Below are 15,230 nucleotides of genomic sequence, written 5' to 3'. Positions count from 1 at the left end.
ACGCACACAGACACAGAGAGAGAGAGAGAGAGAGAGAGAGAGAGAGCGGGAGAGAGAGAAAGATAAATCTCTTTAACAGAAATAAGGACTACAAAACAAAAAAAAATATATAAAAATTTAAAATAAATAAATAAATAAAATAAAACTCAAAAATGTAAAATGAACCTAAAAATTGCAAGTGTTTATTTTATCTGGAAGAAAAAAAAAAGTTCATTATTTTAGAAATAAAAAATTATTGTTATTAAAATAAAATGTAAATATGAAATAAAATAAACAAAAATTAAATAAAGCTTCTGTTGTGAAAAATAAAACATTAAAAAAATCATTAAATAACCATAAATAAAATAAAGCTTCTGTTAATGAAATAAAATATTAAAAAGAAACAAAATAAAAACAAATAACCAAAAATTAAATAAATCTTTTTTTTTTTAAATAAATAACCAAAAATTAAATAAAGCTCCTGTTATTAAAAAATATAATAATAAAAAAATAAAATAAAAACAAAAATTAAATAGCCTCTCTTATTAAAACAGAAAATGTAAAATAAATAACCAAAAATTAAATAAATCTTCTGTTATTAAAATAAAATGTAAAACAATTCATTAAATAACCATAAATAAAGCTTCTGTTATTAAAACAAAAAATTTAAAATAAATAACCAAAAAATAAATAAATCTTCTGTTATTAAAATAAAATATTAAAAATAAATAACCAAAAATTGAATAAAGCTTCTGCTATTAAAATAAAATGTAAAACAATTGATTAAATAACCATAAATAAAATAAAGCTTCTGTTATTAAAATAAAACATTAAAAATAAATAACCAAAAAATTAATAAATCTTCTGTTATTAAAATAAAATATAAAACAATTCATTAAATAACCATAAATAAAATAAAGCTTCTGTTATTAAAATAAAATATAAAACAATTCATTAAATAACCATAAATAAAATAAATCTTCTGTTATTAAAATAAAATATAAAACAATTCATTAAATAACCATAAATAAAATAAAGCTTCTGTTATTAAAATAAAATATAAAACAATTCATTAAATAACCATAAATAAAATAAATCTTCTGTTATTAAAATAAAATATAAAACAATTCATTAAATAACCATAAATAAAATAAATCTTCTGTTATTAAAATAAAATATAAAACAATTGATTAAATAACCATAAATAAAATAAGGCTTCTGTTATTAAAATAAAACATTAAAAATAAATAACCAAAAAATTAATAAATCTTCTGTTATTAAAATAAAATATAAAACAATTCATTAAATAACCATAAATAAAATAAATCTTCTGTTATTAAAATAAAATATAAAACAATTCATTAAATAACCATAAATAAAATAAAGCTTCTGTTATTAAAATAAAACATAAAACAATTCATTAAATAACCATAAATAAAATAAAGCTTCTGTTATTAAAATAAAACATTAAAAATAAATAACCAAAAAATTAATAAATCTTCTGTTATTAAAATAAAATATAAAACAATTCATTAAATAACCATAAATAAAATAAATCTTCTGTTATTAAAATAAAATATAAAACAATTCATTAAATAACCATAAATAAAATAAAGCTTCTGTTGTTAAAATAAAACATAAAACAATTCATTAAATAACCATAAATAAAATAAAGCTTCGGTTATTAAAAATAAAATATTAAAAAGAAACAAAATAAAATAAATAAAAATTTTATAAATCTTCTGTTTTTAAAATAAAATGTTGTTTTTTTTATTTAAATAAAGCTCCTGTGGTTAAAATAAAATACATAAAATAAAACAAAAATTAAAAAAGCCTCTGTTATTAAAACAAAACATTATAAATAAATAACCAAAAATTTAATTAAGCTTCTGTTATTAAAATAAAAAAATAAAACAAAAAATAAATAAAGCTTTTGTTATTAAAATAAAACATAAGTAAAGCTTGTTAACAAAATAAAACATTTAAAAAAAATAAATAAATAAATAAAGCAAAGCACCAAAAACAAGACTGAAAAAAATGGCACATCATACAATCACACACACACACACCCAATCAACCAAACAAACACTAAGCAGCATCATCAGCAGCAGCAGCACATTACAGTAAACAGACGGTCAGTCATGTACCTGCGGCCCAGCATAAGGGGAAAGGACTGCAGCGTGTTTTCTCCATGTATGCGGCTGAGCGTCTGTCTGAACCCGCGGCGAGGGTCAGCAAACACCCACCGCTCTCAAACACCCTCATGAGAGCCGGCGGCACGTCCCGAAACACTGGATAATCCACAGCACACACACACACACACACAGACAGACAGACCCAAACACACTGAAACCCTGTTTCACTGAAAGAGCTGGAGTTTATCCTGGAGGAGACAGATGGTGCCTGCGTCGCTCTGCTGCTCGGAGGACACTGAGCTGATGGAGCCACCAAAGGCCAGAGCAGAGGCTACAGGGGGGTGGAGCTACGGCACGCTCATGAATATGCAAACACACACAAATCTGCCCTGTTGACCTGATACACGCAGGAAAGGCCAGAGTAGAGGCTACAGGGGGCGGAGCTACTGCACACTTATTAGTATGCAAATAACCCAAGAAAATCTGCCCTGCTGACTTGATACATGCAGGAAAGGCCAGAGTAGAGGCTACAGGAGGCGGAGCTACTGCATGCTCATGAATATGCAAATAACCTATGAAAATCTGCCCTGCTGACCTGATAGATGCAGAAAAGGCCAGGGCAAAGAATACATGGGGCGGAGCTACTGCTCACTCATGAATATGCAAATAGCTAGGCAAGGCTAGATTGGATGCTAGGGGTGGAGCTATGACACAATCATGAATATGTAAATATCACACAAAAATCTGCTACTGAGCTGATGGAGACAGGAAAAGCCAGAGAGGAGACTACAGGGGTGGAGCTACGGCACGCTCATGAATATGCAAATGACAGAGTGGAGACTACAGGGGGCGGAGCTACTGCACACTTAAGAATATGCAAATATCACACTCAAATTAGCCCCACTGTTCTTAGGGAGTCAGGAAAGACCAAAACAAAAACTACAGGGGGCGGATCTTCGGCACGATCATGAATATTCAAATAACACAGATAACATTGCCTTACTGAGCTAATGGAGAAAGGATACAGGGGGTGGAGCTAAAGCACAATCATCAATAGGCAAAGGGCCAGAGTGGAGATTATAGGGGTGGAGCTACTGTACACACATGAATATGCAAAGGCCAGAGTGGACACTACAGGGGGCGGAGCTACACCAAAATATGCAAATATCAAACATAAATCTGTCCTACTGAGCTGATGGATACAGGAAAGGCCAGAGCGGTGGCTACAGGGGGCGGAGGCATTTCAGGCTTATGAATATGCAAATGTGGTTTCCTTCAACTGTGGCTGTTTAGCAGGACTATGAATCATCTGTGACCTGCGTGACCTCTGATTGTGCCTTTTTACTGCCTCTGGGTCTCCAAAACGCCCTTTTCTGTTTCCCTGCATGTGTTTTCTTTACGCTGCAGCTCTGGTGAACTGTCATTCCCTTTACTGCCTACATAGACAGCTGTCTTCTGAGGGGCCATTCACACAGCTTTTTACCAGCAATGGATTTATACTATTAGTCTAGTTATGCAGAGAGTTGATTTGCTATATTAATTCAACAATATTTGTAGCAATTATAATAACAACAACAACTTGAATAATATTTGCAATTAGCATTACTGTTAACTAGTAAAATGTAACATTATTATTAATATCAAGAAAATATATAAATAATACCAATTTATTAGTAGTAGTAGTACTTTTATTATTATTATTATTATTAGCTCTTATGTAATAAAAGTAACCATTTATAACACATTTGAATTTATTATAATGATTAATATCATTATTACAATTACAACTAAATTGCATAGCTAAGATTATTAATATAATTAGTGCTATATTATTATTATTATTATTATTATTATTATTATTATTATTATTAATTAGTAATCCAAAATACACACACAAACACATATACGTGTAGATATTTGAGAAAACGTTTATTTATATTAAGTATTTAAATATTTATTTCTTATACAAATTATATATAAGTATAAATATAAATGTAAATATTTTGATTTTGCATTTTTTTGTATTTCAGATATTTTTATATTGTATATACACAATATTAATACACAGTGCGTACACATACATGAAAATGCAAACTTTTATTTTAGATGCAATTAATAATATAATATAATATAATATAATATAATATAATATAATATAAATTAATTTAATATAATTTAGTATAATATAAATTAATATAATATAATATAATATAACATAATATAATACAATATAATATAAATTAATTTAATATGATTTAATATAATATAAATTAATATAATATAAATTAATTTAATATAATATATAATATAATATAATAAATATAATATAAATTAATGTAATATAATATAATAAATATAATATAATATAATGTAATATAATATAATAATTAGTGATATGCAAATTTCAACCTATCTTTTTTGTGAACTTTAGCAATTCTTAATTTAATCAATCAACTGTATAATTCGTGTGGTGTATAGTGCATATTCACTCCATGGTGTCGGCAAGTCTCAGTTATTTATACAGCAGTCTCATACCTTAGAGAAAGCTCTGTGTGTGTGTGTGTGTGTGTGTGTGTGTTAGATGCTCCAGCAGTGAGCAGGACAGCAGCCAGTTCATGCAGACGCTCACGTGTGCTCCAAATCTGCTCAAATAACACAAATACAGACAAAGGGGATTCTGGGAAGGAGGAGGAGCAGAGAGGTTCCTATACAAACCCTTCACATCCGGCCTGCTGATACACACAAAACAGCATACACGCCTCCTCTGAGGATCTCAGCAGGACACGAGAGAGCAAACGCACACACACACACACACACACACACACACACACACACACACACACACACACACACACACACACACACACACACACACACACACACACACACACACACACAGATGCACACATTGAAAACCCCCAGAGATCAGGCTTCAGAAGACAATTTATCACCAAGACAGTCACATTAGTGGATCCTGCATATATAACTTCCTCATTACTAACACAATAATCAACTGCCTAACAAACAAGCCAAATAAATAAACTGTATTAAAAATATACACTGACACTAATAATAATAATAATAATAACAACAACAATATTATTATCATCATCATCAAAGTTATAATAATAATAATAATAATAATAATAATAATAACAACAACAATATTATTATTATCATCATCATCAAAGTTATAATAATAATAATAATAACAACAATATTATTATCATCATCATCAAAGTTATAATAGTAATAATAATAATAATAATAACAACAACAATATTATTATCATCATCATCAAAGTTATAATAATAATAATAATAATAACAACAACAATATTATTATCATCATCATCAAAGTTATAATAATAATAATAATAATAATAATAATAATAACAACAACAATATTATTATCATTATCATCATCAGTTATAATAATAATAATAATAACATTAATAACAACATTATCATCATCATCATCATCAAATTTATTATAATAACAACAATAATAATAATAATAATAATAATAATAATAATAATAATAATAACAACAATATTATTCTCATCATCATCAAAGTTATAATAATAATAATAATAACAACAATAATAATAATAACAACAATATTATCATCATCATCATCATCATCAAAGTTATAATAATAATAACAATAATAATAGCAATAATAATAATAATAATAACAACAATATTATTCTCATCATCATCATCATCAAAGTTATAATAATAATAATAATAATAATAATATTAATAATAATAATAACAACAATATTATTATGATCAAAGTTATAGTAATAATAATAATAATAATAATAATAATAATAACAACAATATTATTATGATCAAAGTTATAGTAATAATAATAATAATAATAATATTAACAACAACAATATTATTATCATAATCATAAAGTTATAATAATAATAATAATAATAACAACAATATTATTCTCATCATCATCATCATCATCATCATCAAAGTTATAATAATAATAATAATAATAATAATAACAATATTATTATGATCATCAAAGTTATATTAATAATAATAATAATAATAATATTAACAACAACAATATTATTATCATCATCATCATCAAAGTTATAATAATAATAATAATAATAACAATAATAATAATAACAACAACAACATTATTATCATCATCATCAAAGTTATAATAATAATAATAATAATATTAATAATAAGTATTATTATTATTATTATTAACAACCTGCTATTAATTTTATCCACATTACTATCCAATGTAAAAGGATTTAAACATGTAAATAAAACAGATTTTGGAACGATTTAAAGATTATAAAATGTGTGAAAACGAATAACAAATAAATACAATTAATAATTCATTCATTTTCTTTTCAGTTTAGTCCCTTTATTAATCTGTGGTCGCCACAGCAGAATGAACCGCCAACTTATCCAGCATATGTTTTACACAGCGAATGCCCTTCCAGCTGCAACCCAACACTGGGAAACATCCATACACACTGACTCACACACATACACTACAGCCAAATTAGTTTAATCAATTCCCCTTTAGCACATGTGTTTGGACTGTGTGGGAAACCGGAGCAACCGGAGGAAACCCACGGGGAGAACATGCAAACTCCACACAGAAATGCCAACTGACCCAGCGACCTTCTTGCTGTGAGGCGATTGTGCTACCCACTGCGCCACCGTGACCCACAATTAATAATTAATAAAACAAAATAAAAGTGCTCTTACATTTGCTAATCCAATAGGATTTCATGAACACAGGTATGGGCCTGATCCCTCATAACCGCTTCATAACATCTTAGGTCAGGTCTTTTATCTCTCTGCACTGATTATAGTGTATGGACAGATTCAGTGAAGATCCTCCCCCTGTCAGAAAAACTGAAGCTGCTCATCTGCAGGACACAGAAGAGCGCTGACGAATATTAATGCATAAACTGACAGGAATGTTAATGAGGAATATTAATGTGGAGACACTCGGAGTTAATGACTCATCAGCTCATTTCCTCTACAAACCAAGCTCAGCGAGACGCAAACTAATGAATAGAAACCTCAGCGCAGTCAAAACATGCACAACATACACAACTATAGCAAATAACAACACCACCAACAGAACACTCACACTCTGTCCTACACAATTTCCACAGATTGTGTGTTTTTTGTTTATTTGCGGGTTTAATATCTCAAATATTGAAGACCAAAATCGTCTCAGCTTATCACATGACCAGAACATTTGGGTTAGGTCTGCCTTGCATGAGTTGCATCGATCGCATGTTTCATCTATATTGGGGTATATTTTAGCCAGTTTGGTTTTGCTGACACTACACGTTTTAACTTCCAAGTTAACTCACAAGATTTTGTCCTTGAGGTTTTTTGTCTTGTTTCTATTTCTACGATGTCGCAGCGGAACAACAGCATAAACTACTATGACAAAGATCACCTCAGGTACTGATTATGTGCGTTATTCAGTATTAAATGCTCCTGATATGAGATTGAGCACCCTTTTATGTGACCTATACATTATTATTATTATTTTTATTATTTATTCAATTCAAGTTTGTGTAGCACTTTTCACAATAATTATTGTTTCAAAACAGCTTTACAAAAGATGCACATTATTGCATTACAATCTAATTCAGAAAAGTGAAGGTTATTAGTCACCATAACCTTATTAGCTACTTAGCCCCACATAGAATGTGCATGCGCAGAATTCAGCAGATTTCAGCAGATTTTCATCCCATCATTGATTCTGTTTATTTATTTGTGTAAATGTGTGTACTTTCATATTTATTCAGTTTTAAATTAACTTCAGTAATACTATCGACTGATATGAAAATGTTCATCTGATTTATTCACAGTACAAATAAGCAGTAGACTTGCTTTGTTTACCAAATAAACTGGATCTAATAGGATTTGCATTGTAAACATTAAAAAGGTATTTCTTTATTCATATTCATATATTAAGGTTTTAGTTATGATACTCCCCAAATCATTCCACATAAATCCGCAGATTTTAACTAAATTCTGTGCAGAAATAGAAAAAAAGTCCGCAGGTTCCGTCTGGCTCTACTTATAACTGGGGCCAGACAGTACCTGCGGACATTTTCTGCTATTTCTGAGCAAAATTTTGTACAACTCTGCAGATTTATGCGGAATGATATTAAAAGTATCGTAACTAAAAACTGCTGCCACAGCGGAATGAACCGCCAACTTATCCAGCACATGTTTTATGCAGCGCATGGCCTTCCAGCCGCAACCCGGAAAAAAAAAAACTTCATATATGAAAGGAAAATTAAAAAGTTTTAACTTCTCTTTAATGTTTACAATGCAAATCCAATTAGATCCATTTATCTGTTAAACAAAGCAAGTCTCTCATATAATATCTCTACTAAAAGACAGAAAATATTAGCCTACTTTACAAACTGTACTGTTAATAAATTATATGAACATTTTCATATCACTGAAACATTACTCAAATTAATTTAAAAGTTACACAAGTAAAGACTCAATGATTGGCTAGAACTCTGCGGAAATCTGTGTATTTCTGCGCGCACTGATTCTGTGTTTTAAATAGTTATTTTACATAAACTGAGTTAACCTGCACTATATATATATATATAACCTGCAGTTATTATTAACAAATGAAACCTTGTTAAAAATTTTTATTTAAATATACTTATATATTTAATAATTTAATATTAATATATTCAATATTTAAATTATATAATATTTAAAAAATAATAACAATAATATAACAACAGTAAAAATAATAATAATTATTATTCTAAATATTATTATTAAGATTACTAATAAATATTATAAAACATAGCGACTTCAAATGAGCAGACAGAACCGTCTCCAGACACCACATCATGCAGACTGTAGACCTCACACACCTCTGATCATTCAGTCTGTGTTACTGTAAATCGAACACACACACACACACACACACACACACACACACACACACGCACACACACACACGCACACACGCACACACGCACACACGCACACACACACACACACACACACGCACACGCACACGCACACACGCACACACACACACACACACACACACACACACACACACACACACACACACACACACACAAACACAAACACAGCGTTTCTGTTGAAGTCACTCACCTGTGTAAAAGGAGATTCTGGAAATATCTGTGAAGAGAGAGAGAGAGAGAGAGAGAGGTCAGGTCAGTGTGTTTTGTGATCTCAGCACATTGAGAGCGAGCATGTGGTTTTATAGGTCAGCTGTTTCTCAGGGGACCAACTGACGGAGCACAGCGCCACCTGTCTGTGCTGCAGAGAACTGCAGATCTGGGACAAAGCTACAGCAGCAAAACCAGCTCATATACAGACATGGACCAAAATTGTAGGTACCGTTTCATTAATTAGACTTTTTTTAATAATCGTTCAGTAACACTTTAGTTTAGGTCATCAGGATTCATGCTTTTAACTACTGCTGCACAATAAAAATCTGGCATTGCAATATTTAGATTTTCGGCGATATATATATACACATTGCGATGTGAATCCAATTTCACCATATGACTTGAATCACTCTATTCGGAAAGAAATCATTCATTCAGATTGACTGGGTTGATTTTGTAAGGGTGTAAATCATGTCTCAAAATAATAAACAAATTGCAATCAACATAATTACAGTGGAGCAATGAAAAAAAGTCAAATAAACTGCAGAGTCAGTATTCAGGTACAGACACTCGATAGCCTTCATTGTGTTAATTCAGTCAAATTATTCTGCCTAAATGTTACAAATGCACTTTTTTGTGCCAAACTGCTTTAAACTGTCTTGAAATGCCTTTAAACACATGCAAATGACAAAGTTTTACAATGTTACGGTTATACTTCGCAGTGACTTCTTAAATCTCATGTACTCCCAACTGTTGATCAACTATAATCCCAACTCAACACTGCAGATCCTGCGATGAGACTATTGCGGACGCTTACATTGTGATATCGATGCTGTAACAATATATTGTGCAGCCCTACTTTTAACTACTGGTCTATTATTATTGACTGTTCATTTTTAGTAGTTATAAAGTACGATCTTAAAGGGCACCTATGGTAAAAAAATCTACTTTTCAAGCTGTTTGGACAGCCATATGTGCATGTATGGTGTATAGACCGTCATATTAGGGTGATATAAACACACCCAGTGCTTTTTTTTTTTAATTTAACAACATAAAAAACGGTGGACCAATTGGAGCTGTTTTCAAACCGACCGCTACCTGACGTAGGAGAGCGGTCCCCCCGCCCACCAATATTGATTGACAGGCGCGTCATCATATCCTCAGTTTGTTGATTCACGTCTGCCATTTTCAGCGTGAGTCGAAGCGATATCACTAAAGGAACACGCTAGCTCTATTTTTAGATGCAGGGCTCATTGGGCTCAACACAAGATCAATATTCTCCACATTATCGCTCTAATCAGAATTATTGGTTGTATCTTTAGGTAGGTTTGCAAACATGTGTACTTCTCATTGAGTCTACCTTATACTTCAGCTGTTTGCATTTCTCGCAGTCCCAGAAGCTCCCTGTGATCTTAACTAGCATGCGTTTTACAATTCTAAACATCGGTTTCTATCAGGGAACACTCAAGTCGACGGCTGGGCGCCGCGGACCGCTGCAGAAACCTATGTTTACAATTCAACAATGCGTGGTGCGACGATTCGGGACACTTCATGTATCTGCCGCGCCACAGAGAGTGTCTGGTGTCGCGTGTCGCGGCTTCGAGCAGCGCATCCGGTGCCTCAGTCAAAGTTAATTCAGTGTGCGTGGTTATTAGTCTCTGTGTACAAGCTCGGCACTTGAAACTAGCACACAGTTGGCTGTAAAACTGTACAAAGACACAAAAGATTTTGTACTCTCTGCTTGGTCTGTGTCCGAGTCGTACATGTACGACTGATTGCTGATCCTCTCCTTCTCGCAGTCTGCCTGTCTGTGTTGCAAACACAGAGCGGGTGAGCTCATGGCTCCGCCCCCTTGTTACGATGGGCGGAAAGCCGAAACTAATTTACATGTGAAGCAACACACCCATAAATCAGCGAGCTGTGGACACGCCCCCAACATGACACTGTTTAACACATTATAATAAACAAATCTGAATTGTGTTTTAAACTGAACCTAAACTGACACACTCAGAAGAACCATAATATTAATATTAAATCATAAAAAAGAGGTCAACTATGTGCCCTTTAATCTGCAACCTTAATCCAAAACCTAAACCCAACTTCCACCTTAAACTACCAACTTCTACCTAAATTAATAAACAGCTAATACATCGTTTATTAAGCTAGTAGTGTTTGTTAATGGTTTGTAAATGCTGTGAATTGAACTCTGAATCGAATCTGTTGAACTCAAGTGGAAAGCAGCAGCTGATTTTCATTGGTTTATTTTCAGTTATTTTTTCTAAATCGTTAATTTTTTAAGTTATTTCAGCGACCATGCGGGTTTTTCTGTCTTCAAGTGAAATGTTTATATGAGAAAACCAGCTCCAAATCCATCTGATAATCTGCTTAGTGATTATGTTTATATATAAACTGAACATAAACGAATAACGAATGCCTTTTAATATAGCATCAGTCCATAATAAATGATTAACTCTTTGCTAATTAACAAATGATCACAGCCCGCGGTTATTTTCAAGGTGTTAAATCTCTCCAGCTGAACCCCTCTGCTTTCTAGGAAACATATTAAAGATGCTATTAGAGATTCCGTCTCAACACTGAAGACAAGAGTGAAGGAAACTGTGTCGAGTTAGAAGGAAAAGCTTGATCAGCTGTCAGATCAATGAGAGAGATGAGGGAGCGGACCGCCTGCTGATGCTGCATGCAGATGACTAGCTTCTCGTAAACATGGAGTAATCAGCTCAACATGCTTTACTAATTCTCAGTCCACATTAAAGCTTCTGCTTTAGTGCTGCACGGACTCAAATTCAGCTGTTCTGTGCCAATGAGTGCAACACAAACTGAGGATTTTCTTTTTGTTGACTTTAAAAAACAAACAAATAAACAAATAAATAAATAAATAAATACATACACTATGCAAAACACTATGTAAAATAAGAATACTCCACCAAACAAATTGTTACATGTTGTTATCTTTTTGTACGTGAATACATAAATAAAAATGAGAATAAAAAAAGAATGAACGAACTATAGATACAGCGAACGAACCAACGATAGATAGAACGAACGAACGAACGAACAACATAACGAATGAACAAAAGATAGATAGAACGAATGATAAATAGAATGAACAATAGCTAAAATGAACGAACAATAGATAGAGTGATAGAATAATAGATATATAGCACTAGACAGAACGAACGAAGGAACGGTGGACAGAGCGAACGAAGAAACGGTGGACAGACAGAACGAAGGAACGATGGACAGGCAGAACGAAGGAAGGAAGGACGGACAGACAGACAGATAGATAACCCTATCCTACCTATCTAACGCACAAAATTGAATGCACATAATTAAATGCACAAAATTAAATGCACATAAACGCGCACAATTAAACGCGCACAATTAAACGCGCACAATTAAACGCGCACAATTAAACGCGCACAATTAAACGCGCACAATTAAACACGCACAATTAAACGCGCACAATTAAACGCGCACAATTAAACACGCACAATTAAACGCACACAATTAAACGCGCACAATTAAATGCGCACAATTAAACGCGCACAATTAAACGCGCACAATTAAACGCGCACAATTAAACGCGCACAATTAAACGCGCACAATTAAACGCGCACAATTAAACGCGCACAATTAAACGCACACAATTAAACGCGCACAATTAAATGCGCACAATTAAACGCGCACAATTAAACGCGCACAATTAAACGCGCACAATTAAACGCGCACAATTAAACGCGCACAATTAAACGCGCACAATTAAACGCGCACAATTAAACGCGCACAATTAAACGCACACAATTAAACGCGCACAATTAAATGCGCACAATTAAACGCGCACAATTAAACGCGCACAATTAAATGCACAAAATTAAACGCACACAATTAAACGCACACAATTAAACGCGCACAATTAAATGCGCACAATTAAACGTGCAAAATTAAACGCGCAAAATTAAACGCACAAAATTAAACGCACACAATTAAATGCACACAATTAAACGCGCAAAATTAAACGCACACAATTAAATGCACACAATTAAATGCACGTTTAAATGAAAAAGTCTAATCGAAACATATGCAACGTCAAGCACAACGTAACCTTCTTCAATGTAAATTCATTGGCATCACAGTGTCGATCACGAGTGTGAAAGTGGTGAACAGATGGAGGCAAATGAGCCGGACATCAGCTGTAATCTGGCCCAGAATGAGATCCGGGTCACGGCACCGGATTCACAGATGGGCTCCTCGACCGTCTCCCATAAACCCTGGCAACCGCTATGAGCTTTTCTTTGATGTGAACCAACGATAACAACCAAGAACAGACTGCTTTATGAGCTCTGACACCGGAGCCTAATGGATGACAGACTCAAACCTCCTGACCCTGTTATACACACCAATTATACGCACACACACACACACACTTCACATAATCAATACTGTTAGCGGCTAATCAAATCTACATGAGAATGACGTGCTGTAGCCACTCTATTGATGCCGTATCCAGAAATTAAAGGATCAGTGTGATTTTAACACACTTCATTTCCGTCACGGGGGGATTTTTAATAGATCATTCACACTTTTGGGTGTCAAACGCAGCAGTGTTGATGATGTGAGCTCCATATGTCACACACTGAGGATCGGGACGCAACGTAAAGTCGAATGAAAAGACGTGAAAGACTGAGCAAACCCAAACACCTGCTTATCAAGCTGTCAGACTATTATGAGTGGAATGTGAACACACACAGATCAGTGTTTTCAACTCATACACACAAACTTCAATAGTTATTTACAGGAGATACGGATCAGAAGTTTAAGACACAATGCTTGTTCATTTAAAGCAACAACTGAAAGTCTGATACAAGCTCCAGGGGCTGAAAAAGGAAGCAAAATGTTCTGACTCGCATAGATACAAGTTACTCTATAAAATTAAAACAAATTGAGGCAGTGATGATGTACAACATTTTATTCTAAAACTGTCATAATAAATTAATATATAAGAGTTCTCACACATAATTAAATGCATATAAATAAATGCACCAAAAATAGATGCACAAAATTCAAAGCACATAAATGCACAATATTAAATGCAGATAAACGCACAAAATTAAATGCACATAGATCCACAAAATTAAAAAGCACACAAATGCACAAAATTAAAAGCACACAAATGCACAAAATTAAAAGCACATAGATGCACAAAATTAAAAGCACACAAATGCACAAAATTAAAAGCACACAAATGCACAAAATTAAAAGCACAAATAAATGCACAAAATTAAAAGCACAAATAAATGCACAAAATTAAATGCACATAAATGCACAAAATTAAAAGCACACAGATGCACAAAATTAAAAGCACACAAATGCACAAAATTAAATGCACATAAATGCACAAAATTAAAAGCACACAGATGCACAAAATTAAATGCACATAAATGCACAAAATTAAAAGCACACGAATGCACAAAATTAAAAGCACACAGATGCACAAAATTAAAAGCACAAATAAATGCACAAAATTAAAAGCACATAAATGCACAAAATTAAAAGCACAAATAAATGCACAAAATTAAAAGCACAAATAAATGCACAAAATTAAAAGCACATAAATGCACAAAATTAAAAGCACAAATAAATGCACAAAATTAAAAGCACAAATAAATGCACAAAATTAAAAGCACAAATAAATGCACAAAATTAAAAGCACAAATAAATGCACAAAATTAAAAGCACAAATAAATGCACAAAATTAAAAGCACATAAATGCACAAAATTAAAAGCACAAATAAATGCACAAAATTAAAAGCACAAATAAATGCACAAAATTAAAAGCACAAATAAATGCACAAAATTAAAAGCACATAAACACACAAAATTAAATGCACAAAATTAAAAGCACACA

At 32.2% G+C, this 15,230-nt stretch overlaps 1 protein-coding gene across 12 annotated transcripts in view; it reads right to left on the bottom strand.

Moving 5' to 3' along the window:
• ptk2aa (protein tyrosine kinase 2aa) overlaps window positions 1-15,230 on the bottom strand; it is a 143,770-nt gene that overhangs the window by 92,628 nt on the left and 35,912 nt on the right. For 11 of the 12 annotated variants that reach the window (XM_056479579.1, XM_056479573.1, XM_056479572.1 and 8 more), the window contains exon 2: window positions 9,285-9,311. Coding sequence is in view for 10 of the 12 variants with exons in the window: in XM_056479573.1 (XP_056335548.1) it covers window positions 9,285-9,311 (27 nt within the window). In the remaining 2 variants the exon portion in view is untranslated. Of the gene's footprint in view, window positions 1-6,869; window positions 6,891-9,284; window positions 9,312-15,230 lie in introns of those variants that run through there. The other variant, XM_056479580.1, reaches the window with a different exon arrangement.

This window comes from Danio aesculapii, chromosome 19 (genome assembly GCF_903798145.1).
Source record: "Danio aesculapii chromosome 19, fDanAes4.1, whole genome shotgun sequence".
Taxonomy (NCBI): Eukaryota; Metazoa; Chordata; class Actinopteri; order Cypriniformes; family Danionidae; genus Danio; species Danio aesculapii.
Note: the sequence above shows the minus strand (reverse complement) of the source record. Positions and strands in the feature narration are given on the sequence as shown.